Consider the following 27,744-nt stretch of genomic DNA (forward strand, 5'->3'; position numbering starts at 1 on the left):
TCAGTAGTTGTGGTGCATGGACTTAGTTGCTCTGCTGCATGTGGGATCTTCCCGGACCAGGGCTCGAACCCGTGTCCCCTGCATTGGCAGGCAGATTCTTAACCACTGCACCACCAGAGAAGCCCTTTACCTCTGTTTTTGATTTTTTGCAGACCATCATTTTATAACTTAGAATTTTTAAAATTGCTAATTGAAGAGTGTTTTGGAGCTTTGTTTTATTTCTTAAATCCCCTGGGCAGGGGGAGGGGGTACTTAAGCACATCTAAATGCTGAGGAGAAGGAGGTAAATGTGAAGGTATGTGAAAGAGGGAGGACAGCTGATGGAGCTCGGTTCAGGGGAAGGGGGCAGGAAGGGGGATCCAGGCCACTGTAAGGGATTAACTTCTGACCCTGTGAAGGAAGGCAGAGATGGTTTGCTCATGCAGGGAGGTTTACAGGTGGTGTTTTGGGGAACAAGATGAGACAGGTTATCTCCTTTGATGAAGGAAGAGAGGAGGTGGTGTTAAAGGTTGGGAGAAGAGCCATGTTATGGGTTCAGAACCTGGATGTAGAGAGAGCTGTGCCTGTGGCTTAATAGGAAGTAGCCCGGAGCCAAGTAGGGGTGCCTGCTAACTTAAGGCACAAAGGAACAGGGTCTTTCCCAAGTGTGACTGAGTGGTAATGGTTCAGAAGCAAGGAGGATGCCAACAGTGCCTCTTGATGGTGTCAGTGGAACGGGGCTGGCTGTGTGACAGCGACAGTTCCCTCAGGAGAGCTGCATTTCCATTAAGACAGAGGGTGGAGAGAACATTCGTGAAGGGGTGGGTGCGTCACTTTGGTAAGGGTGTTCTAGAGCGCCCATAGAGGTTTTAGGGAGGAAAACAGATGGTTTGGAACTGGGGAGAGAAATTGGTCATGTGGAGATGAGCTTACAGCAAGACTAGCTGTGTGGAGAAGCTTCCATCTTGAGACAGAGTTTGACAGGGACATGAGGCGTGGTGGGACCTCAAGGTGGCCAGAAAAGTTAGTCCCTAGTTGGTTGGGATTTCTCTTGGGATGCAGTCTGTGCCTGCCCTCGTCACAGATCTGAGAGTCCTCTGACAGGTGGGTGCTGATACGTGGCCTTAGGTGATTCAGGCTGATGGTGGAGCGTGCTGGGTCCTGAGGCTGCTGGTGGACGTGCTGTTGGTGACTTGCTAGCCACCCTCATGTCTGCTTGTCACCCCCACTCTGGTCTTCAGACCTCGTCTTCCTGTACGTCTGTGACGGCATAGTCTGCGAACAGGTCTTTCTTCAGTTTCTTGAAACTTGAACAGTCCCCTGTTTTGCTGTTAGATTAATTTTGTTAAAAGCCTGCCTTTGTCATATTCAGCCTGTGGTACTGGACCAAGTATCAGAGGCTTCCATGGTCTGGCTTCACCGTACTTCAGTTTCTGCTGTTACCCAGCGTTCATAGAAGCTGCGGCCTCTGAGCCACGTCCTTCGCTGTCATCCACCAGTGGGTTCTTGGACTCTTTAATCAGTAGAAATTGAGGCAAGGCTTTATCGGGACTCGAGGGAGCAAAAGCAAGCGGCAGGTTCCCTTGCTCACTCCCCCGGGGTGGGGTCAGATCGGTGGGTGGGGCCGGGGGTGGCTGGGGTGGTGTGCCCACCCCCGTGGTGGTGCTGTGCGCGGGGGTCATGCCAGGAGCCTGCTTTTGCTTCTGGCACCTCAGAAATGGCAGGTGGGTTTTGGCCTCTTTGTATCTTTGTTCTCTTTGCCCCCATTGCCCTGCATGCAGTTATTCTTAGTCCCTTACTGTTTCTCTGTTTTGTTGCTCCAGGAGATGTTTGTCTTGGTGCAGGCACTGCAACAAAGGGTCCCAGGTCCCAGCCTGTCTCACAGGCAGTTAGGGCCAGGCTTGTTCTGCAGCTTGATGGTGTGTGCTTCCCGTCTCTGTCCCAACTTTGCCCCTCCCAGGCTCAGCTTAGGTCTTACGCTGTACACGATCCTCATCCCCGTGGACCTGGCCTCCACGCTTTTCCTTGTCTAACGTAGGATATTTATTGTCTTGTAGAAATGTCTTGGTTACAGCCTGTGACTGGTGTGTAAGTGATCAGCCTGACGGGACTCATCATCCTCTGCTCTCAGCAGCGCACACCTGGTACCTTCAACTCCCCCCATCGCTGTGGAAGCGTGAGGCCAGCTGTCCTTCCCTGCAGCTTTGAATCCCGTCTCTCTCTCTCCTTCTCCTGGGCCTCATCCTTTGTTCTTGCCTCTCCTTTCTCTGCCGTCTCTTTCCTTTTTACTGGCTCATCCCCCAAGCAGTGAAACATGCTTAATAGCTCCCGGCCCTAAACACAGACCGCCTTGCGCGGCTCTGAGTTCCTCTGCTCCCCTCAGAGCACGGGGTAGCGGTTGCCTCGCTCCCTCATCTCGCTTACTCTTTAGTTTGCTCTAGTCTCTGTTCTATCCCTGCCATTCCCCTGAGAATGTTCTTTTTGAGGACACCTGGGGCTCTGTGCTGTCACATCTGGTGGACACGTGGCCGTCTTGCTCCCCCCTCAGCACCCTCTGTAGTTACCACTTCTTCACACACGTTCCTCTGTTGGCTTCTGTGCCCTCTGCCTGGTTTTCTTTCTTCCTCACTGGCCACTCCTTCTCTATCTCTTCAGCCACTTTTCTTTTTCAGGACGCTCTGTGCATCTACAGCGTTCAGTCCTGTTTGTAGTCCTTTCCTTCTCTTCCTTGTGTGTAAATGCCGGGAGCCTTGGGGGTCTTGTTCCTCCAGATGCTAGGGCTTCAAATATTGTACATATGCTAATGACTCCCGGACCACACCCCCAGGTTTCAGGCTTGGGAACCCAGCTGCTGCTCCCTGTTTTCACGTGCTGCCTGCTGGGTCTCTGGCTGTTGACATCTAAGACTGGGACCTTTCACTGTTCACACGCATGCACACCCTCACAGCCTCCCTCCCTATGTCTGATCCATCTCACATAGTCCGTGGCCCCAGTTGCTTACCCCACAAACTTAGCCATCATCCTTATTTCTCCGTTTTTCCCGTTTTAACATCCAGTTTGTTGGCAAGTAAGTTCTGTGTTTTCTACTTCCCAAACAATCCAGTCATTTCTCTGACTCTGCTGCCACCATCCTCGTCTGAGCCACTATGGTGTCCCCCCTGGAGAACTGCCATAGCTTCCTGACTCACCCCTGCTTTCCCTGTCCTTCTGGGAGCCTTCCATGGAGCCAGCCTGATCTTGGAAAAACAGGCCAGATTATGTCATTCCCCTGCTTTAGTGTTTTCCTTTGCATGTAGAATAGATCCCACTCCTCGTGGTGGCATCCAAGAGCTGTGTACGATTGGTCTCTGCCACCTCCAGCTCGATCTCAGGTCACCTCCTCACCCTCACGTGCTGTGGACACACTGGCCTCTTTTCTGTGCTTGGACTCCTCAAGCTCTCTCACTTCAGGGCCTTTGCACATGCTGGTTCTTCTGTCCGAATACTCTCACGTAGCGGGTTCTTTTTCATCCATCAGGTCTTTTCAAATGTCACCTTTCTGACCATGATATTTTGGTGTGCCCCTAGTGACTCCGTCGTACTAGCTTTGTTACTTGTTTTATTTGTATATTGGCTGCTTGTCTCTCTGTCTCAAATGTAAGTTGTGTAAAGGCAGGGACCTCCTCATTTGTCTTCATTGCTGTATCTATACCTAGCAGTGTGTCTGGAACTCAGTGAGTCCTCAGACATTTGCTGAATGTACAATTATTGTTCTGTGTTTCAACACTTTCTCGTTAATCTTATGCTCTTGGTTTTCTCTGTCTAGTTTGAATTCTTGGGATCCGCTTCTTGCTGAGTGAGAGCACGTCTCCCAGTTGCTGACAGACGTGATGCTTTACCAGTTGCTATCGGTGGTCCGAAGACCAAGAAGCAGCGGAGGATGGCAGAAGTGGTCCTCAGCCAGAAGCGGTGCGTCAGCTGCCAAAGCGCATTCTGTGGCCCTGCCTGCCCAGGCACAGGTGGTCATCTGTGGTGGTGGAATCATGGGCACATCTGTGGCCTATCATCTCTCCAAGATGGGGTGGAAGGATATCGTCCTTTTGGAGCAGGGCAGGTAGGGATCAAGCTGGACATGGCTTGGGGCTGTGCTGCACTGATTATATGGGCTTCCCTCATCCCTCTCATTTCAGTAATACTGACTCAGCAATAGCTAATGTAAGTGTCACTAAGTAGCATAAGTAGAATTACAGAAAAGTGAAATCTTTGGTACTTTGTTTTGCGATGCCTAATACTCCTGTTTTCTGGTTTTCAGAGAGATGGCAGATTGGGACATAACAAGTAGCTAAAAGATGTGTTTATTTCCGGTTCAAAGCACATCTTATCATCTTGCTCTCTTTGTTGTAAAAATACAGCAATAAATCCTGCGACTCAGGTGCTTCCTCTTTGAGCCAAAATGAAATTGGCTACATTATTTCTTATTTCTGTTCCTTTTCAGTTGATTAACTTACTTTAGAACAGTTTAGATTTATAGAACAATTGGAACGATAGTGCAGAGTTACCATATACCTTGCATCCAGGTTTACCTACTATTAACATCTTATATTAGGATTAATGTTTCAATTAATGACGCAATTGTGATACATTATTTTAAACTAACATTGCTGCTTTATTCGAATTTATTCACTTTTCACCTAGTGTCCTTTTTCTGTTCCATGCTGTTTATGTTGTTGCCTACCGCAAATTGGACAACATTTTAAAAATTTAAAGTGTGGTTATTTCTGAATAGGTGATACATTTACATAGTTCAAACTTGAAAATGTGTAAAAGAGTGTACAGGGGAAAGTCTCCTGCTCGCTGACCTCTAGCTACAAGTTTCCCTCACTGGAAGCCAGTTAAGTTCCTTAGGTACCATTTCAGATACTCTTCTCCATGTATAATCAGATATGTATTGGTAGGTATGTATGTGGGTATATGCATATTCATTTATTTTTTTTCCCTTTTTCATACGAGTAGTAGCGTACCTTAAACAGTGTTCCTCACCTGGCTTTTTTCATTAGGGTTGTTCCATTAGGATTGGTGCATAAAAGTGTTCATTTATTTTTTATGGCCGTAAAGTATTCTGTTGTATAGGTGAACTCCAAAATTTTAAATCATTCTCAGGTTGATGGACATTGCGGTTGTTTCCATCTTTGGATGTTACAACAGTGGTATAATGAGGAACCCTGAACTTCTTGTATTCACCGATATATGCGTCTACCTAATAGCATTTGCATCTATCCTGCAGGCTGGCTGCTGGCTCTACGAGGTTCTGTGCTGGCATCCTAAGCACCGCCAGGCACTTGACCATTGAGCAAAAGATGGCAGACTACTCAAACAAACTCTACCATCAGTTAGAGCAAGAAACAGGGATCCATACAGGTAAGCAGGTAATCTAGACTCTTTTACTCAGTACTGTGTTTGGTCCTATACCAAGTCAGCTTGTGATTTGGTAATTCAGACTTGAGTTTAATACAGGTTTTGCCACTTGTCAGGGTGTGACCTTGGGCAAGTCACGTAGCTTGTTGAGCTAGCTTCACTTTCCTTATCTGTAAATCGAGGGCCTTCAGTCAGTATCCTCGCTCCTTTTCAGATTCTATAATTCTTATAGAGTGGAAGTTTTCCTGGGCCGTTTCCTGTATATATTTCACTCATTGAAGTCTAGTAAGTGGCAACACTTGGCTCCTGAATGAAGAGGAGGAGAAACAACTCAACTTTAGGTGCTTGGTAGTTAAATCATAGTTTGACCCACTGCACTTCAAAAAATTGATATTAAGGATATTTCTACCTAGAAAGCATAAACATGTATTTCTCCTTACCTGTGTAATCAAGGGGGTAAGGACACAGAATTGTAAGTTAAATAATACTGGAGTAAGTAGGAACTGTCCCAAGAAGAGGGAGACAAAGCCACGCTATGGTCCCATGTGGTAACAAGGTAGAAAGAAAGTCCAGCGCTTTGTTATAAGGTGATGGATTAGCTAGAAGCCCAGAGTCAAACCCAGTCTCGTGGCTGATGAAGCAGTTTGGTGACCACAGTATAATCATGAGAGGGTAGTGAGGCCCCGTGATGAAATTCAGGACAATGCCTATATGAGGCAGACCTTGCATAATTCAGATCACAGATACTTCAAGATTAATACGGACAAAAAATGGTAGCTTTTCTTTTTGCCAACCGAAGTGTAACCTTACTTGTAAATTGTAACTTAAGACTGATTTTCTAATAACTTGAATATGATAGACATGGACCTAACTGTATTTCAGTCCTTTTTGGTTGGATTTAATTTAATGACAACAAGGTACTTGAATCGATACTAACCAGTATTTGAGTCAGAAGAGGGTCCACATAATGAGCCCAGAAATGGAACTGCTGAGTCCTGGTCCTTTGGTTCAGTTACTCGTGATTTGTTGAGCCTTGCATGGCTCAGCTGGTTAGATTCCAGAGGAATCAGGGCTGCAGGCTTCTGTAAGGTAAGTTAGTCTAGCTTTTGTTTGAGGTCACTGGCTGGAATCCTTTATTGGGCCTGATCTCTCTTTGATGTCTGTGGGGCAGTGAGGAAGTCAGGCAACAGAGAGTAAGGGCATCCCCCTCAGTCTGTCACCCCCATTGTAGTTCACCAGTGATGCAGTGAAAGATGATGTAGGGACTTCCCTGCTGGAGAATTCTGTTGTCCAGCAGAATATACAGGTGTGCATTCCAATGACTGCTGTCATTCAGTGGACTGCTTTGAGATATTAAATAGGTGACATGTGTACAACATACATTTGATGATAACATATAATAAGCTAATCCTCTGAAATAGTTCATTCATGTGAGGTGTATGTTAACTGCTTTCTACTCTGAATTACTGGGTCACTCCAAGGGTCCTCATTACGCAGATACTAGTTTCTGCAGTGCTTCTTTTGCACATGATGTAATTTTTGTCAAGTGATTGAACATGATAATCTAAAAGTTTTAATAATCTTTGAAAGTATTCCACATATTATTTGATCTTATAATAAGGAAGGATCATTCTTTTTTTTTTAATTTATTTTACTTATTTATTTTTGGCTTCATTGGGTCTTCATTGCTGCGCGTGGGCTTTCTCTAGTTGCAGCAAGCAGGGGCTACTCTTCGTCGCAGTGCACGGGCTTCTCATTATGGTGGCTTCTCTTGTTGCAGAGCACGGGCTCTAGGTGCGCGGGCTTCAGTAGTTGTGGCATGGGGGCTCAGTAGTTGTGGCTCGCAGGCTCTAGAGCACAGGCTCGGTAGTTGTGGCACACGGGCTTAGTTGCTCCGTGGCATGTGGGATCTTCCCAGACCAGGGCTTGAACCCATGTCCCCTGCATTGGCAGGCGGATTCTTAACCACTGCACCACCAGGGAAGTCCAGATCATTCTTTTACAGATGAAAAACCTAGATGCAGATAGATTAAACCATTAATTTACTAAGTCGGTGCCAAATCAATTTTAAAAAATTACTTTGTGGGTTAGAAGGAACTTTTAAAAAGTTTTAAACATATGTAATAAGTTATATACTCATTATAATAAATGTGAACAATACAGAAATCTGAAAATAAAAAGTGATCCTCCCCACTGAATACCCACCAGAAGGTTACTAGTCTGTGGTTAGTTTGTATGTATATACAGGTCTACTTCTTTTTTTAACCCAAATGAGATTGTATTAAGCATATTATGTACTTTGTTTTTTCCACTTAAGAACATCTTGTACAAAAATATACGTGCATGAGATTGGTAAAATAAAATGGAACATCCCCACAAAGGATTATTAGGTAGATGTAAAAAGAAGGAGGAAGATGTCTGTGAATTGCTATGGAGTGATCTCTGTGATAATTGTTAAATGAGAAAAACAAGGTGTTAAAAAGTATATAAAATGTGCTACTTTTGTGTAAGAAGAAATAAGAAAATATGCAAATGTATACTTAATTTTGCAAAGAAAGAAACATAGGAAGGATAAACCGGAAAGTACTGAGGTTGGTTACCTCCCAGGGTAGGTGGGAAACAGGGTGCAGGGTGGGGGCCTGGGGGGTAGTGGTATTTCTGGCCTGACTTTGTATAGTTTTGACTTTTAGAACAATGTAAACATTTTGCATATTCAAATATAGAATAAAACCATCAGGAAAAGGGGGGAACGTTCAGTGGAACACTATCCGAAATAATCTAGTTGCATTTCATGTGAATAACAGCTTTACTATGGGGGAAAAAAGAACAAACCCAGGGACTTCTGATCACCGTATTTAGACTCCACCTTCAGTCAAGACAAAAGGAAATGTGAACAAACATTGAGCCATAATTAGCAAGTTTATTTTTCACAGTGGTATGGACAGTTCTGCTTTCTGTGTACCCCAGGATTGAGCAAAGGAGTAAATATATTGAGGATAAATTTACCACTTATAAAATCAGGCTCTGAAATTTCAGTTTTCCGAACTTGGCAATCTCGTCATGTCTGCGAAGGGCATATTTATCTGATGATTTCAGAAGGAACAATAAAATATTTAAATATCGTGACTGTATTTCCTTTTTAAAAAGACACTTGATTGATGCGAGTGTTTCTTCATAACAGCTAAGACTCATTGCATTCTGGGAGGATTGTCATTGTGTAATAGTGGTCATATCCAGTACACTGATTGCAAACAACAGGAATTGACCATGGCTAACTTGGGCAGAAGGAGTTTGTTGGAAGGCCACTGGGGCCTGTAGAGTTGACAGGAGGCTGCCAGCTGGAGGCAGGGTGGAGGCCAGGTTGTAGGGACCCAACAGCAGCCAGTCCCTCAGCTGGAACAGGAATCATGTGGCCAGGACGCTGCTGCTCCCGAGATGAGGGACGTCCAGCCATTCCCCTCCTTGCTCAAGACTCAGTATTCCAGGAGGATCAGATTGGCTGAGCTTAGGTCACAGGCCTGCTGACTGTACTGAGGCGGAAGATGTGCTGAATGGCCTTCACCAAGGGTTACTCTCCCACCAACAACAGGAGGAGAAAGGGTCTAATTATAATTGCATAAAGGAGTGAAGAATTGATGGGTCACAGTTACTTCTCGGCCCCCCCCCCCAAAAAAAAAACCAAAGGTTTGTTCAGCATTGGTGTCCTTCATTTCTAGTGTAAGAGTGATTTTATGTACGTTAGACTCATTTGATCCTCACAAAACTGTGAGCTGAGAATGATTGAGAGGTGGCAGCCCAGGACTCATCACAGGTCTTCCACTTTACAGTCTAGTGGGCTTGCTCCTCCGCCCCCCTGCATTTGGCCTGCTCTGTCTCAGTTTGGGCTGTTTTTTCTTCCAGGTTACATAAGGACAGGCTCGATCTTTCTGGCCCAAACTCAGGACCGGCTGATCTCCCTGAAGCGCATCAATTCAAGGCTGAAGTACGTATGAGGCTAGAAGCCTGTCCTGACTTTACTGTCACCTGACCTCTGCCGGAGGGCAGTGAATGTCATTGTCCCCCTGTGTTCTGTGGCAGTGTTATAGGCATCCCCTCCGAGATCATCTCCCCCAAGAAAGTGGCCGAACTTCACCCTCTCCTCAATGTGCACGACCTGGTGGGGGCCATGCATGTCCCCGAGGATGCAGTGGTGTCCTCTGCTGATGTGGCTCTTGCCCTGGCAAGTGCTGCCTCCCAAAATGGTAAGCACGTTTTGGGGTTAGGAAGGAAGAGGTCGTCTAAGAAAGCATCTCTCAGTAGGGCAGGAACACCAACCAACTTCCATATTGGGACACTGGCTCCTGGCTCCTAGAATTTTTGTCTTAATATAGTATCTGTTAATATTTTTCTTCAGGGCCACATTTTTCTTATTAAGTTCCAAGGAACTGCTTTTAGTCCTGCTTAAAGCACTTCAGATGTAAGGGCATTTTCTCCCCCACAGGACTTGAGAAGCTCTAAGGTTGAAACACACCTTGGGGATTTAATCCACAGCTTGGATCATATCCTGATGTTGGAATGAATGGGGGGAAGACTAATCAGCGTCTATGGTGTTATATACTTTGGATGAACTGATTCATGATGTACGTAGATTAGGATTTAAGGATGCCCAATGGCACTTTTTCTCTCCTACCCCTTTTATGATCCCTGGAATTTTTTTGGCCATGCTGCGTGGCATGTGGGACCTTATGTCCCTGACCAGAGATCGAACCTGTGCCCCCTGCAGTGGAAGCGCAGAGCCCTAAACACTGGACCGCCAGGGAATTCCCATGATTCCTGGAATTTGATTACATACTAAAGTCAGTTTTTTCAGTTGGCCTGGTATTTTCAGTCTTGGGAAAGGTCCATTTACACAGTCTCAGGATGCGGTTCCAGGAGTTTTTTTGGTTTTTAAAATTAAAGGCCAGCATCGACCTGGCCTCTTCCGTGTTTGCTGTGAGTCTGCTGCACATGCCTAATTCTGAAACATCAGATGATGATGCCCCAACTCTTTGTTTACATTGGAACAGGTGTTCAGATCTATGACCGGACAAGTATTCTTCATGTTATGGTGAGGAAAGGTCAAGTCACTGGTGTGGAGACTGATAAAGGACAGATCCAGTGCCACTATTTTGTCAACTGTGCGGGTCAGGTAGGTTAGCGACAGTACTGGGTCACTGCTTTTCTTATTTAACTTTTGTCTCCAGGATTTTTTTGGGGTGGGGGGGCGGTACAGATGTACAGTTAATATTGTGGTGGACTAAGCATATGTCAGGGACCACACTGTTTCTTGTTTGGACAGGAAAACTCAGAATCTCTCACTCCAAATTGGAAGCCTGTTCTTATTCCTCAAATAGAAGCCTGGGTGACCTTTTCCTTCCTCCCCCCTGGCTAATTGGCGCTGTCCTGGTCAGGAAGGCCAGGAGAGTTGGGCATTGACAGAAATCAGTCCTTGGCGTCGGGTCTGTCTGTGGTGTTTCATTTCATCCTACCACCCAGCAGATGAGTATTAGGCTGTTTTATTGTGTCAGGAGTGTGGATTCAGTTTCCAGGACACTAAACTGCTGCTGCTTTGAAGGCAGATTGGTCCCTTGCCTCCCACTCCACAGTCTTAAGGGGACCTAGGAGTACTTGCTGCCATGTGCAGTTCTTTATGATTGGTATTTGGGGTTTGTGGTTGAGGCCAGGCGTTTTGTTAGAAGGGCCTCACTTGCTCCCCACGAGCTCCTTTCACAAGCTGGTAAATCTGTCTTCCTCTGCTAGAAAAGCAGACTTTGTGGTTTAAAGGGCGTAGTGTTGCTCCCCGTTCAATAACTGAACTAAAGCAGGCTGGAACTTGGCTTCCCACAGCTGACGTGGAGGCAAGAGCGCACAGAAGCCACTTGAAATTAAACTCTTTTCAAGAGGCTGCACTTGCTCATTTGTCTTTCTGTTCCTCTTCCACCCACAAATCAATCTGTCCGTTTGTAGTGGGCATACGAGCTGGGTCTGTCCAACGAGGAGCCGGTTAGTATCCCGTTACATGCCTGCGAACACTTCTACCTTCTGACTCGCCCCTGGGAGACCCCTCTGCAGAGCAACACACCAAGTGAGGACTTGCACTTTGTTTTTAATCTTGTTTCCTTGCCCCTGTTCTGTCCTCTGCAAAGGAAGGCTTTCTGCTAAGGACAGACTGCGCCCGGAAGAGTCTTTTCTTTTTGTTTCTTTTCTGGAGCATGGTACAGGGAGGTGGACCCCATTGTAACTTGACTTTAATAACTCTTTATGAAAGGATGGCCAAGGTGGGCATTGCACTTAAGCAGTTTTGTTTGTTTGCAAGCTAACAGGTAGTCTCAAACAGGTCTAAACTGAGAGTGTTTGGAATGTAACCTAGAGTTCTTGACTTAATGCTACACGTTGTGGAGATGTCACAGGTGAGCTATAAACTCGGGCTGTTCAGAGACTCCCAGCGCTGTAGGGAGGGGTTGATACCACTTGGAGGCCTTCATCCCTGGAGTGGGCTCCGCAGTCCCCCCTTCTCTCTGGCTTTCAAGTGGCACAGTGGCAGTTAAGCAGTTTGATTCTGAGAACTAGTCAAAGCTTCTAGGTAAGTGATCTGGTTAGGGATAATCTGAGAAACAGTCTCCACTGTAAATCTGAGAGGGAGGATCCTCCCCCATGACCGGGAACAGTATTTTAAAGCTAATGAATGCCTGTGTTCACTGAATGCTGTTTGGTTAATAAGTCCAATTTTGGGTGTTTTTGTTTTGCTGCTTTTTCTGTCCATTTAGACAGCTGGCTTGTCGCTCAACCCTGTCTACTCCTCTACCCCCCACCCCCTTGTCATTTCTCTTCCTCAGCTATTGTGGATGCCGATGGAAGAATTTATATTCGGAACTGGCAGGGTGGCATCCTGTCTGGGGGCTTTGAGAAGAACCCAAAGCCAATTTTCACTGAGGGCAAGAACCAGCTGGAGATTCAGAATCTGCAGGAAGACTGGGATCACTTTGGTGTGTGAACTAGATTCTAACAAGATTGCCTTATATTTGTCTAAGATGGTACACTTTAAAGCCTTTTCAGGAACACAGGCATACCTCATTTTATTGTGCTTCGCACATGCTGAGTTTTTTCTTGGTTTCGTTTTTCAATTTTTTTTTTTTTGAAGTATAGTTGATTTAGTGTCATGTCAAATTCTGCTGTATGATACTGAGTTTTTTTTTTGTTTTTTTTTTGCGGTACACGGGCCTCTCACTGCTGTGGCCTCTCCCGTTGCGGAGCACAGGCTCCGGACGCGCAGGCTCAGCGGCCATGGCTCACGGGCCCAGCCGCTCCGCGGCGTGCGGGACCTTCCCGGACCAGGGCACGAACCCGTGTCCCCTGCATCGGCAGGCAGACTCTCAACCACTGCGCCACCAGGGAAGCCCGATACTGAGTTTTTTATAGATTGAAGTTTGTGTTGAACAAGTCTGTTGGGACTATTTTCCAACAGCATTTTCTCACTTTGTGTCTCTGGCACATTTTGGTAATTCTAACAATATTTCAAGCTTTTTAATTGTTATGGTTGTTATGGGGATCTGTGATCAGTGCTTTTTGTTGTTACTGTTGCAAAAGATATGATTTGCTGAAGGCTGATGATGATTAGCATATTTTAGCAGTAAAGGCTTTTTTTTGGTTTGTTTTTGTTTTTTACTTTTTTTAGAAGTTTTAAATAATACACTGAAGTCTAAGTAGAAAATTTTTTTAAATGATCTTTTTTTGAGGTACAATTGATGTACAGTACACAAGTTTCATGCGTACAAACAATATAATGATTCACAATTTTAAAGGTTATGTTCCACTAATAGTTATTATAAAATATTGACTACGTTCTGTGTTGTACAGTACATCCTTATTTTTTTTATACATAGTAGTTTGTACTTCTTGACTCCCTGCCCCTATCTTGTCCCTCCCCTTTTCCTTCTCCCCAACAATAACCACTAGTTTGTTCTCTGTATCTGTGAGTGTTTCTTTTTTGTTTACATTCACTAGTTTTTCTTTTTTAGAGTCCACATATAAGTAATAACATACAGTGTTTGTCTTTCTCTGACTCATTTCACTAAGCATAATACCCTTCAAGTCCACCCATGTTATTGCAAATGGCAAAAGTTTTTTTAAGAGCTGAGTAGTATTCCATTGTGTGTGTGCATGTGTGTGTGTGTATACACACACACACACACACATCTTCTTTAGCCATCTGTTGATGAACACTTAGGTTGCTTGCATATCTAGCCAAGTAGTTTTTAATTTACATTGTTTTTGGTTATGTACATTGTTTTTTAGACATAATGCTATTGTACATACAGTACACTATAGTATAGTGTGAACAAAATTTTTATATGTACTGAGAAACCAAAAAATTCACGTGACTCGCTATATTGCGATATTCACTTTATTGCGGTGGTCTAGAACTGAACCGAGATATACCTGTAGTTCCTTATTTGATCTTTGTAACAACCCCTTTTGGTGGTTACAGAGGGTAGTCTACAGAGTTTGTCTGATCTAAGGATACAGTTATTGGTGAGCAGATTCAGGGACCTAAAATTAAAATCTTGGTTTAAGGGACTTTTGGCTTATCACTTATTCGCCTAAAATCATTGCTGAAATTTTAGGCTGGGAGGAAACCTTCTTTTGATAGGACTTCATTTAAAATTGAAGAGAATTTTAAGAAGCAAAACAGTTTCATTAATATGTTCTTTTACTCAATTTTTAAATAATTTTAATTTAATTTATCGAATAGGTAATACAGTCACATGGTTCCAAATTCAAAAGATATGAAAGGGTCTGTAGTGAAGAGTGTCCTTCCTTCCGCTTGGACTTAAAATTTTTTTTCTTTAAATTTAGGAAATTTCAAACTTTTAAAAATGAAGAGAATAATATAAAGAAATCGCATGTACCTACCAGCCAGCTTCAGTCTGGCTTCATCTTTACCACTGTCCCCCTGGATCATTCCCTGACGATGGACTTACCTTAAAACAGGTTGAGGATCTGTCTTGTGCAGCTGTTCCAACTTAGGAAAACATTGCCTTTTATTGCACATCTCTTTGGGGGTCATTTAAGAGCTTTTCCATGAGTCCTGATCCCTTTGAGATTCTATAGCCAGATGTAGTATTTACTCTTCCATAGCTCCTTTCCCTCTGTAGGAATGCCCCATACTTGCCCAAGGCTTCTGCTTCTGATAGATGGCCCAGTTGGCTCGTCTTAGAAAACCTCCACGAGACGTTTTCCGAAAGGAGAGGGAATAGAAGAGTGTAAGGGGTAAGGAGTTTTGAATCCCCTAAAGGTGACGAACGACTGTGTTTGGGTCTGTTTTTGTTGCTCAGAGCCCCTGTTGAGTTCCCTGCTGCGTAGGATGCCAGAACTGGAGACTGTGGAGATCATGAAGCTGGTGAATTGCCCCGAGACCTTCACCCCGGACATGAGGTGCATCATGGGCGAGTCCCCTTCAGTGCGGGGCTACTTCGTCCTGGCGGGAATGAACTCTGCTGGCCTTTCGTTTGGTGGAGGAGCTGGAAGGTAAGTCTTTCGCACTCAGGTTCGGCTTGCGAGGCTTCTTCCTTTCTGGAATTACTTCTGGTTCATAGGGTTTGTGACATACCTAATCCAGTATGTTCATAAGAAGAGGAAGACACATGTCATGAGAGAGTCGTCCCCTTGAAAGTACTTGCCATGGGAGGCTCTCCCCGTGTTCCAGACACGTCATTGTACAGAATGTTTTTGGAACTCCTCTTTTGGAGTTAGCCTTGGAGCCAGTGGGATGTTCTTCTGTACTACTTCAGTCATAACAAATGTTGGTCCTTTGAATCTGTATTTGAGTTTGGAAATAGCCAAGTGTGGTGAGTGAAGTAGAAGATCATGCTGATCACACAGGTTTTTATTTTCAAATTTGGTACTTATAAAAATTAAGCGAGGGGGCTTCCCTGGTGGCACAGTGGTTGAGAGTCTGCCTGCAGATGCAGGGGACACGGGTTCGTGCCCCTGTCTGGGAAGATCCCACATGCCACGGAGCGGCTGGGCCCGTGAGCCATGGCTGCTGAGCCTGTGCGTCCAGTCCGGGAAGATGCCACATGCCGCAGAGCAACTAAGCCCATGCGCCACAACTACTGAGCCTGCACTCTAGAGCCCACATGCCACAACTACTGAGCCCACGTGCCACAACTACTAAAGCCCACATGCCTAGAGCCTGTGCTCCGCAACAAGAAGCCACTGCAATGAGAAGCATGTGCACCACAACAAAGAGTAGCCCCCACTCACTGCAACTAGAGAAAAGCCTGCGCGCAGCAACGAAGACCCAACACAGCCAAAAATAAATAAATTAAAAATTAAGCCGGTGTTGAAAGGACAAATACTGTATAATTCCACCCATATGAATACTTACAGTAGTCTAATTCATAGAGACAGATGTAGAATGGTGCTTGCCAGGGGCTAGTGTAAGGAGGGAGTAGGGAGGGGCTGCTTAGTGGATATAGAGTTTGTTTGATGAAAAGAATTCTGGAGGTGGATGGTGGTGATAGTTACAGATAACGTGAAAGTGCTTAATACCACTGAAGTATACACTTGTAAATGGTTAAGATGGTAAATTTTACGTTGTGTGTTTTTTACCACAATTTAAAAACATTTTTTAATTGACCAGTGTTCTTGAGTGAATTGTAGAATGGCTCTGAAGACAGTTATGGAGTATAAGTTACCAAAAATGTTTGGAGCAAAGGCGATATGGCCAGATAACTGTATAACCTCCTGAGGTGACTTTTTACAGGAAAAAAACAAACAAAAAACCCATTGGATGTATGGAGTACATTTGTATGGAATGTGGCTTATCTCTATACTTTCTAGGGAATCTTATCATTAGAGCTCATATCCTCATAGTGGTCTTGTGAGAGCAGTAGATGGATATAATTTGTTTCTTCCAGAAGTTAAGGAAATTGCCCAGAATTGCTCAACCACTCTTGACAAGATAGAGTCTTTCGATTCTGTTGGTGCTTGATTCCTAGTACAGCGCTGAGAGTATCACGGTGCTGAGAGGCCCAGCAACTTCCCCCATCTACACAGGTACCTCGCCGAGTGGATGGTGCATGGCTATCCCTCAGAAAGTGTCTGGGAACTGGACCTGAAGCGTTTTGGAGCCCTCCAGAGCAGCCGAACCTTCCTGCGCCACCGTGTCATGGAAGTCATGCGTAAGTGAAGCTTTATCCCCGTTGCCCATTGTTGCAGGCATCTGACTGGTTCTGTCATCCAGAGGGGCAGATTCTTCCTTGGTTCTTTAGTAATTGCTTCAAGTTGGGCGTCTGAGTTTGGCTGTTTCAGGCCTGTGTTGGGGGCATTATGCCCACATGACATTTATGGAACATTTTCTTTAGTGTATTGTATCTTAGTTACCTCGGGGACCAGGAAAGTGGACTAGGACGTACAGGTGGTGATTCCTGTCAGACTCCTGGCAGCAGCTTCTTGAACATTCCCAGCATTGCCTCCTTTCCACTTTGCTGTGTCAGAATGAATGCTCTCACTCCCCACTTGGTCTCTGAGATCATGGTTTGCTTTCCAAGGCAGAGAATTTGCCAAGTTAGTCTCAAAGCTTCAGGCTCCTTTGAGTGACTCTCGTCATCATCCCATCGTATGCTAGCAAGATAGGAAACCATTTCTCATGTAAATACCAAACATACATTCCTGCTCTTTCTCCTTGTTTTTGCTTCTCTCTGACTTTGAAGGACGCTTTTAACTTGTTACTACTTTGTCTTGGCTTTGTTTTCCAGTGTGCCCTTTAGAGATAGCTTTTGAATCAGGAATTGAACCAAATCAGATTGTAATTTCATTTTTGTATACTGAGGAACTGTTTTCAGACTTGACCAAATATATCTGTTTGGGGAATAGTTATCCTCAGGACTAAGATTCTGCACTGGCTGTGACCAGCATTCTTGTTTAAGGACGGACTGCTGGTTTAGTAGCTGGAGGTTCCATTAGCAATGAGGCCTTTGGATGACCTGTCACACCTGTGTGCTCACTTTTGGTCTGGGGCAGAGAATTCACATCCATGGGAGTTAAAGGACCTGGAAGCAGTATGTGTAACTGCTAAGGTTATTTAGTGAATATTTTGGTTACAGTGTTGAACTGCTAAGAGTCTAGGTTTCTACATCCATCGTTACTTTGGAAGCTGTGCAAATTGTAAATGAGCTGGAGCTTCTTCTTGATGATGCAGTCCTTTTGGTGGCCGCCTCTGATTCTCATGAGCTGGAAGTCGCAGGCATGATAGAAAACGGGGAAAGGGAAAGTAGAACCTAAAGCCCAGAGGAGACTGTCACAGTATAAGGACACCAGCTTGGTTTCCTTCTCTGTGATCTCCCAGTCTCCCCCCACGCTGATGTACCTCTTGTTTGGCCTGGTGTGAAGTCTGGTCTTCTCTCTGCAAGAGACTAGAGACCACACTCTTTCTGGGTATTTTACTTATTCACTGTTGCAGATTGGACATTAGGAGAAATGAATTCTGACCCTCCCTTTGTTATGTAAATCATGTCACTGGGACAATACTTTGCAACCTGTCAGATTTCAGAACCACCAAATCAAGGTATGCTGTGTGCCCTTTTGCTTCAGAAATGGCTAAATATTAGGAAAAGTGTGTAACAGGTCTGAGACTGCAACAACACAGGCACTGGAAAGAATCAGGTGCCATTTTTTCACACTTTGTAACCACCTGTGTCCCGTGTAGACATAACCTTCATCTCTGCTGGGAGCTTAACAAGGTTTAGAACTCTGACCTTTCTGCAATTGTTTCTACCTACTAATTTGGAACAGTAATTATAAACAAAGATCTAGAGTTGTTATGTGACTCACAGCTATATAAGTCTGTGGAGGGGTGTTAACAGCTCTTGCAATGTGATCCTTTCTTCTGGAACATTCGTGTCACACTGGGTACTGTTTGGCAAATTAGGCTACAGCAGCCTGAAAGCATGCTTTTTTGAGTAGGAGCAGCTCCAGAGGCCCATGGATATTGGTGCTCAGCTCTGTGCGTTGGGCTTTCATAGACTGCTCTTCTCTCTCCTAGCTCTGCTGTACGATCTGAAGGTTCCCCGCTGGGACTTCCAGACAGGAAGGCAGTTACGCACATCCCCTCTGTATGACCGGCTGGATGCACAAGGAGCCAGGTGGATGGAGAAACATGGATTTGAGAGGCCAAAGTACTTTGTGCCACCAGACAAGGGTAAGAAGGCACGTTCTCATTTTTGGTTTTTGGGGTTTTTTTGTCTTAAGAATAGTAAACCTTGTTTTTAAATGTGCATAGCTAGTTTGTCTTCCTAGGAGAATAAATAATAAAAACCTACTATACTCTACTGATCTATCAAGGAGACTCACCAGTACAAGTCCCCTCCTTTTCTGTCTTCCTTTGGTTTTCTCTGTCCTGTAGACCTGTTGGCCTTGGAGCAGAGCAAGACTTTTTACAAGCCAGACTGGTTTGAGATTGTGGAGTCCGAAGTCAAGTGCTGTAAGGAGGCCGTGTGTGTCATTGACATGTCCTCTTTCACAAAGTTTGAAATAACAGTAAGTATTTGGGAACCAAAAGAACAGATTTGGAAACTTGTGTATTTATTGAATGCCTCTTGTTTTTCATCTGTCACTTCAAAGCAGACTGAGAACTCTGATATATTTTAGTGTTTCACCTGTATTATAACATTTTCTGGAATTTTTAGCGCTTTGTTTCTGGTTCTTTATCTGCTTGCAGAGGCTTATTTGACACTAGAATCAGTAGCTAGCTTTCTCTGGAGCTCGTTGCAGTGGAGCAAATCTGCAAATACTGTTGCACGAGTACCGGCTAATTGAATTTTCTCCGCAAGTGACTTTGCTTGTCAGGCTGCATTACCGGCCAGAGGTTCTCATGTTTGTTCTCTCTGCTTCGTTCCCTAACCCTACAGTCCACCGGGGATCAGGCATTAGAAATTCTCCAATACCTCTTCTCCAATGACCTTGACGTGCCCGTGGGCCACATCGTGCATACTGGCATGCTCAACGAGGGCGGAGGGTACGAAAATGACTGCAGCATAGCACGGCTGAGCAAGCGCAGGTGAGCCGGCTGCCACTCTGCTCCCTCCGCCTAACGGCTGTGGCGGAGCCGAGCACTCAGCTCACCTCTCCAGGAAACTGTAATAACACTGAGGACAATAAAACATTTCAAAGTCACGGCCAGTTCATTAGCAGCCCAGCACACACACACACAAAAAGCACCAGGAGGGAAAAAAAAAAAAAAAAAAAGAAACCCATCAGATTATGTAAAACTTGGTGTGGAAAAATTACTCTATTGAGGAAAAATGCCTTATCTTATGTTAGTAGGTCTGTATAATTTCTTGGCACTAGCAGAAAGCCAGAATCTTCTGTTTTGTCATTATGTGGTATATCCTAGAAGTATGTGCAGTTGGCCTTCCCTAAAAGCTAAGAGATCATTCACCAGTGTTCTGTTCGTTGCTTTGAAACTAGCTGAGAACTTACTGCCTCCTGATCATTCTCCTGCCTGGTTTTGATTACTTTTGGGTCTCACTTTCAGTTTCTTCATGATTTCTCCAACCGACCAACAGGTCCATTGTTGGGCCTGGCTTAAGAAGTACATGCCAGAAGACAGCAACCTGATTCTGGAGGACGTCACCTGGAAATACACTGGTAAGGGGGCCCTCTGCAGTCAGCTGAGCGAGGAAAAGCCAGCTGATCGAAGTTGATCCAGATCTGTCTTCTCCATTTGCCTTCTCTATATCTGATATTCAAAAATGAGTGTCAGAATTAGAATCTTGGAAGAGGCTCCTGGTCATAGAAAATTGATCTCTAATGCTTCCCCATGTTTTTATAAGTGAAGTGTGAATGAGTTGGTGCTTCAGTTTCTTTGTGTTTTGTTTACTGCTGTGTCCCCTACAGCCAGCATATCAGAGTGCAAATATTTGTTGAATGAATGAGTGACTCATTATTAAAGTATTTTTATACTTATTATCTAAGTATTATTTTCTTCAAAATTTCCCCTTAGTTTTTATTTTTTCTTTAATGAGTAAATACTTTTTAAGGATAGATAACTTAATTTCCTTATTATCTCTTCCTCAGCAGTCTTCTCAGGGAGCAACCCCTCCTCTTCTGCCACCTGATTCCAGCTTTAACCCCTCCCTACCCTCAATGGACCCCTGCCCCTCGCCTCCACCAGGCCCTCATCCTCAGTTCATCATGGTAGCAAATATGATTACTTTCTCGCTACCAGATTAGAAAACTATAGAAGCTTATTGAAGCAAGCCTATTTTCTAGTCCATTTAAGGGTATTTGATGTGTAATTAGCTTAGGTGCTGTCGTAAATGTGACAGAATCCAGGCTGGGTGGGCAGCTCTCCTCAGGGCTCTCCAGGTACTGATTTGGGTTTGGGGCTTTTTCCATCATGTAGCCACACTGGGAAGAGGAGGGGAATGGGAATTGTTTTTGTTTTGTCTTGTTTTTAAATATTTATTTATTTATTTGGCTGTGCCGGGTCTTAGTTGAGGCATGCAGGATTTTCATTGCGGCACATGGGATCTTTAGTTGCGGCATGTGGACTTCTTGGTTGCGGCATCTGGGATCTAGTTCTCTGACCAGGGATCGAACCCGGGCCCCCTGCATTGGGAGCATGGAGTCTTAGCCACTGGACTATCAGGGAAGTCCCAGGGAACAGGAATTGTGCAGGGGGTGGTTTGGCCAGCCCTGGGAGTGGGCTCCTATCCCCTGGCCTCATGATCCTAATCTAGTTGCAAAGGAGACTGTGGAGTTTTGTCTTCCTTTGTTCAGGAAGAGGCAACACACTAGCCAGGCTGTCAGATGCCAGGAGTCAGTAGCAGCATTAAGCAGCCCTGTCAGGAGAAGTGTATTTGCCAGAATCAAGGTCCACCCTAGGATTGCCTAAGCAAATGGACATTTTCATGGTCTTGCCACCCACACCTGGCCATAGGTGAGCAAGTCAGAGCAGACCTTTCCCATTGGTTCAGCTATTCACCTGGAGCGGCCAGACATCTCTTGTTCTTTTCCGTTTAGCCCTCAATCTGATTGGTCCTCGAGCTGTGGATGTGCTGTCTGAGTTGTCCTATGCCCCTATGACTCCAGACCATTTCCCAAGTCTGTTTTGCAAGGTGGGTACTAGTAAAGTTGTAGTTTTTAAATAAGCAGGGAATATTTCTTTTATAGAGATGGCAATTACATGTTCTCACTATGGTGTTAATACCCACAAAGCATGTTCTGACTTTTATTAAGCAAACAGAATGACTGAGTAAATCCATTTCTTTATTTTTCAATCTTCATGTTCTTCTTGTTTAATAAACATTGATATCTTTGAAGACCTAATTTCTCTGAGTATCAATTCTATATATTTATTGATTTCTGTAGAGGTGGATTAAATTTTTAAGTTATAGTATTATGATGCGGATGCCAAAAAATGTCAAGGTCAGGTCCCTTCTCTCCATGCAGTGCTTCCTCTTTTCCATACACAAAGTAACTTCTGTGTATGTGGCACCTTCAGGTAAGAAATGATTTAGGTGAATCCCTAAACAACTTACTTAATTTTCTTTCTTTCTTATAAATTTTCTTTCTTATACTTGGCAACTAGAGCTGAGTGAAACAAATTGTAACCGAATAAAAGGAATGATAACTGAACACACTCTCTGGGAAGTGGTTGATTAGAGAGGTCCAGACAGACATGTTTTGGCAGCCTGTAACAAGCAGCTTCGGGACCGTTACTGATGGGATGCTCTTTGACGTTCAAACCGAAGTTAGGATCCACCTCTTAAGTGATTTTACAGCTCTCCTTTTTCTCCATGGCACAGTTAAAGCAACAGGAAACTCTGTTAGCTGGCAGCAGACCCTGTCACAGTACATTCTTTGCTCCTTGAAGAAGTAACCCACATGCGTGTGCCTACAGCGTACTGTGCTGCAATGCCTGCTCCTCATGGCAACAGTCTGCTTTAGGGCCGTCTGGGGCTTACCACTTCCCATTGCAGGAACGGTGATTGAGTCAGGGGCCCCTTTTGGGTAACTGAGCTGCTGGAATCACGTTTTGAACATGAGAAGCCCAGTCTCTTCCCCCAGGGTAGCAGGTGAACGGTGTTCTTTGGTCATCCGGCATCATCTTCTGTGGGGCAGGTACCCAGGACTTGTCTGCCAGGTCCGCCAGAGAACACATTTGCCTGGTCTTCATTCCCGGTGTCTCTGACTAAAACAAATCTTTAGCACGACTTTGTAAAAAGAAGTATTTCATGCTTTTCAAAGACTTTGCCTCCACTTCCCTCCACTGGCTTGGCTGGCACTCCTGAACTGGGGCTGTTCATGAGAAGAGCATTGGAAAGGCTGTGCTCTGTTCCTAATGACCCCAATGCCTGGAAACAGACTGTCTTGAGGAAGAAATTTTCATTCACATGTATCTCCATTAGGGTCCAACACAGGGTACAGAGCTAATGAGAGGGGTTGCCTCAGGCATTCATTCCTCTAACAGACATGGAGGGGCCCACTTCCCCTAACAAGTTTCCACGATGACCTTCTCCCTTTGTTTCCACAGGAGATGAGTGTGGGCTACGCAAATGGGATCCGGGTGATGAGCATGACTCACACGGGAGAGCCAGGATTCATGCTTTACATTCCTATAGAGGTGAGAACCACGAGAGGATGGGTGCTGGCAGGGTTAGAGCACCATGTCTGACCGGGCCTTGGTCACTGAGGTAGGCTGCGTTAAAGAGATTTTAACGTTTTTAGCTAAGTTATATACTTTTTTTGTGTAGGTAATACATTTACATGGTCTAAAACTAAAAACCTCTAAAAAGTATTCAGTGCCACCCGACCAGTTCCCACCAGCCACCACCAGTGATATAATTGTTAGTTTATATCATGTCAGAGATTTTTGTGCATATGGAAGCAAGTTCAAAGACGTATACATAACCCTCTTTTTTAGAAACACAAATGGAGGCTTACTGCTGTTCTTCATCTTGATTTTTTTTACTTAGCAATTTAGAGATTTTTCCCTGCCAGTACCTAAAGAGAAAGAGCTTCCTTTTTCTTTTTTCTTTATTTTTTAATGAAAACGATATAGTATGCCATTATATAGTTGAATCGTAATTTATTTAACCAGTCTGGTACTAATAGACATTTATAGGGTTTCTAGTCCTTTGCTGTTATAAAAACTTCTGCAGTGTACAAGAGTGTCTTTTTCTTTATTGCTTGTACCAGCACACAGAGTTGTCAAACTTTGGGCTGATGGGTGCAGTTCCATGCAAGAGATCAAGCTACTTGTCAAAACCCATCTCACTCCGAGTAAAAGCCCATCTGCAGGGCGCACACAGCTCTGCCGACCTTCCTCCACACTGCTGCTCCTCATCTCACCCTGTCTTCTTGCCTCTCCTTGCTGGACATGTTTCTGCCTCAGGGCCTTTCCACTTGCCCTTCCCCTTTCTTTGGCATATCCCTCCCCCCTGTAGAGCCTCCCAAGCTCACAGCCACACATGCTTCAGGTCTTATTCACACCTCACCTTTTTTTCTTTTTAATTAAAAAAAAAAAAAACTTTTTGGCCACGCTGCATGGCCTGTGGGATCCTAGTTCCCGAACCAGGGATTGAACCCACGTCCCCTGCAGTGGAAGCACGGAGTCTTAACCACTGGACCACCAGGGAGGTCCCCACACCTCCCCATTTTTTTTTTTTTTTTTTTTTTAGTTTATTATTTTTGGTTGTGTTGGGTCTTCGTTGCTGCCCGCGGGCTTTCTCTGGTTTCGGCGAGCGGGGGCTACTCTTCATTGTGGTGTGCGGGCTTCTCATTGTGGTGGCTTCTCTTGTTGCAGAGCACGGGCTCTCGGCGTGCAGGCTTCAGTAGTTGTGGCTCACGGGTTCTAGAGTGACAGGCTCTAGAGTGCAGGCTTAGTAGTTGTGGTGCATGGGCTTAGTTGCTCCACAGCATGTGGGATCTTCCTGGACCAGGGCTCGAACCCATGTCCCCTGCATTGGCAGGCGGATTCTTAACCACTGCGCTACCAGGGAAGTCCCACCTCACCTTCTTGAAGAGACCATTTAAAGTTGCAGTCTCTGGCCCCCTCCTCCCTAGCCTCCTTCCCTGTTTTATTTTTCTCAAGAGTGCTTACCACTGTCTCATAGAATGTATATTTTCTTTATCTCGTTCATCACATTACCCGTTTAAATGTAGGTTTGCTAAAGGCAGGGATATTTGTTTAACTTCTGTATCCCCAGCAGTTAGAGAAATACTTGGCACATAGTAAACGCTTAATAAATGTTGCATGAATGAATGTCCTGGCAGTATCTTTTGTCCGTTTTTGTATTGAATTATTGGTCTTTTCCCCCAATTTCTAGGCATTCTCTGAATCAGCCAGCCAGTCCTTACTATTAAGTTGTAAAATTTTTTCCAGTTTATCATTTGTCTTGATTTGTTTTTTTTGCCACATAGAAGGGTTTTTTTTGGGGGGGGGGGTTGTTATATATGTATTTTTTGGCTGTGTTGGGTCTTTGTTGCTGGGCGCAGGCTTTCTCTATTTGTGGTGAGCGGGGGCTACTCTTCATTGCAGTGCGTGGGCTTCTCATTGTGGTGGCTTCTCTTGTTGTGGAGCACGGGCTCTAGGCACGTAGGCTTCAGTAATTGTGGCATGTGGGCTCAGTAGTTGTGGCTTGCGGGCTCTAGAGCATAGGCTCAGTAGTTGTGGCACACGGTCTTAGTTGCTCTGTGGCATGTGGGATCTTCCCGGACCAGGGATGGAACCCATGTCCTCTGGCAGGTGAATTCTTAACCACTCTGCCACCAGGGAAGTCCCAGAAGGGTTTTCTAAATTTTACTTTTTATTATGGAAATGTTTCATATGTTGCAAAAAAAATTTTTTTGTAGGTGAATTGATGAATCTTTTGTGGCTTCTAGAGTTTAATACATAGAAGGGGCTTCCCCACTCCAGAGTTAAAAAATTTTTCCACTTCTGGTGCTTTTATAGTTTGTGGTGTTGCTATTTATGGGTTTGTGTGTTTTGTTTTTTCATATTTAAATGCTCCAACCTTTTGCACTGTCTCTTGGTACTTTATGAGCTATGGATCAAACTATTTTTTCTAACATGGATGACCAGTTGATATGAGATTCTACCTTTATCACATACTAAGTTTCTATATATATTTAGATTTATTTCTGGACTTTTATTCTATTTGTGTATCCAGTATCACATTGTTTTAATTACTGAGTCTTTATTGTATATTTTAATACTTGGTAATGCTTATCCTCCCTCATAGCTTGGAAAACTCTGGAAAAGATGAATTCCTGTTTCCTTATTTTCCCTTATATACTTTTTTTTTTAACATCTTTATTGGAGTATAATTGCTTTACAATGGTGTGTTAGTTTCTGCTTTATAACAAAGTGAATCAGTTATACATATACATATGTTCCCGTATCTCTTCCCTCTTGCGTCTTCCTCCCTCCCACCCTCCCTGTCCCACCTGTCTAGGTGGTCACAAAGCACCGAGCTGATCTCCTTATAAACTTCTATAATCATCTAGTTAAAACAAAAACACCCTGAGTTGTTGGATTGTTACGTTTGTAAATTAGGAAGAATTGACATTTTTATATGTGTTGAATCTTACAATCAAAATATACCTTTCTTTATGCGGGGTTTTTTTTTTTGGTGACCTTCAGAGGCATTTTGAAGTTTTCTTCATGTAGATGGTATACATTTCTTAAATTTATATGAATATTTTGGTGGTGTTGCTGTTGTGAATGGGAAGGGTGTCTTTATTCTGGTGTCTTCTGGTTTATGAAAGGTTTTTTCCCTGTATATTAATGCTTTAACCTGTTTCCCTCCTAAACTATCTTACTGTTTATAGCTGTTTTTTAGTTGATTTCTGGAATTTCCAGGGTATCCATACACAAACAATAATAGTTTTTGTTTCTTAACAATTTTTATTCCTGCATTTTCTTTCCCTTGTCCAGTTGTGACAAGTAGCAGTGATCTTCAACCTCGTCATGTTCTTGACATAGTCATACTACTCATGGTGTTAGGTTTCCTTTTAATTATTAAATGAAGCACGGATTTACCAGCCCATGAAATTTTATCTGCTTTTCCACACTCAAGAGTATTATAACAATATTAAGGTGAAGGGATTATTCATGGTTTGAGAAGAGTTAGTATGCATGTAGCTGATACGTTTTGCCTGTACTGAAGTGCCATATGGTCATTCAGGTGTTACCACCTGCTCCTGGGTCATTAATCAGCCAAGCCCATCAGGAGGGAGAAACCCTGTTTTCTACCCAATTTTCCTGGGCTGGTCCCATTTTTATGGTTTTCTGTGAGTCCAAGAGGTAATCTGTGCACTGCTTGGGTTCTTTTCAAGCTGGCTTTTGTCAAGAAGCTTATACTTGTCTCTGAGGAGCTGCCTTCCAAAGCATGGTGGCAGATAGCAGATTGGTTTGTTCACACTCAATCCCTGGCATCTGGTGAGAAAATGAGTAAGTAGTGGGGACCCACTTTTCGCTTTGCTCTTCTCTAGCCCAAGACTACTCACCTGCTTTAAACCTTTGTCTTCTTAATTCAAGTACAGAGCATTCAGCTTGAGACACTGAACCCGCCCGAGATACAGCTCATTCTTACTCTCGTTTCCCAGCCAGTCTCCAATGGTCTCCTCCACCCACCTTTGCTATTTGCAGTGTTTCACTTACACACATACCACAGGCTATGTTGTACCCAATAGCCCAGACTCCCTTTTCCACATCTAAAGTTGCCTTGATCACAGCAGTCTGCTTAGCCAGTGCCTGTTCGGCTGCAGTAGTGCAGTTTATAGAGCAACATACATTGCCAGGATAAAGAATTGCGATACCAATGAAGCAGATTTTTGTTTTTGACTTTTCCCCCGTTTTATTGAGATATAATTTACATACATCATTGTATAAGATTAAGGTGGACAGGATAATGGATTGACTTACATAGACTGTGAAATGATTACCACAGTGTTAAGTTACTAGCATCCATCATCTCATATAGACACAATAAAAAGAAAAAAATTTTTTTTTCCTTGTGATGAGAAGAACTCTCAGGATTTACTCTTAATTTTCATGTTATCACACAGCAGTGTCACCTAGTCATCATGTTGTGCATTATATCCCTAGTACTTACCTTATAACTGGAAGTTTGTACCTTTTGACCATCTTCCTCCAATCCCCAACTGTAACCACAAATTGATCTCTTGGTCTATGAGTTTAGTTGCTATTTTGGTTTATTGTTGTTTAATAGTTGTTTTTTTTTTAAGATTCCACATATAAGTGAGGTTATACAGTATCTGTCTTCCTCATTCCTCTGTCTTGTTTTCTGTTTTACTTTTACAGTTTTTAAAGTAAACAGT

The 27,744-nt window shown here is 44.0% G+C and overlaps 1 protein-coding gene across 3 annotated transcripts in view; it reads left to right on the plus strand.

Annotated features, from left to right (window-relative positions):
* Positions 1–27,744, plus strand: part of PDPR (pyruvate dehydrogenase phosphatase regulatory subunit) — a 39,082-nt gene that overhangs the window by 4,567 nt on the left and 6,771 nt on the right. For 2 of the 3 annotated variants that reach the window (XR_013825401.1, XM_079908725.1), the window contains exons 2-16: positions 3,785–4,072; positions 5,243–5,376; positions 9,274–9,355; positions 9,451–9,614; positions 10,419–10,540; positions 11,359–11,476; positions 12,228–12,377; positions 14,727–14,919; positions 16,453–16,577; positions 18,440–18,595; positions 18,800–18,933; positions 19,305–19,453; positions 19,931–20,043; positions 21,421–21,515; positions 22,934–23,023. Coding sequence is in view for 2 of the 3 variants with exons in the window: in XM_079908725.1 (XP_079764851.1) it covers positions 3,849–4,072; positions 5,243–5,376; positions 9,274–9,355; positions 9,451–9,614; positions 10,419–10,540; positions 11,359–11,476; positions 12,228–12,377; positions 14,727–14,919; positions 16,453–16,577; positions 18,440–18,595; positions 18,800–18,933; positions 19,305–19,453; positions 19,931–20,043; positions 21,421–21,515; positions 22,934–23,023 (2,049 nt within the window). In the remaining variant the exon portion in view is untranslated. The remainder of the gene's footprint in view (positions 1–3,784; positions 4,073–5,242; positions 5,377–9,273; positions 9,356–9,450; positions 9,615–10,418; positions 10,541–11,358; positions 11,477–12,227; positions 12,378–14,726; positions 14,920–16,452; positions 16,578–18,439; positions 18,596–18,799; positions 18,934–19,304; positions 19,454–19,930; positions 20,044–21,420; positions 21,516–22,933; positions 23,024–27,744) is intronic. The other variant, XM_079908726.1, reaches the window with a different exon arrangement.

The sequence above is a fragment of the Stenella coeruleoalba genome (assembly GCF_951394435.1).
Source record: "Stenella coeruleoalba genome assembly, chromosome: 20".
In the NCBI taxonomy this organism is placed as follows: Eukaryota; Metazoa; Chordata; class Mammalia; order Artiodactyla; family Delphinidae; genus Stenella; species Stenella coeruleoalba.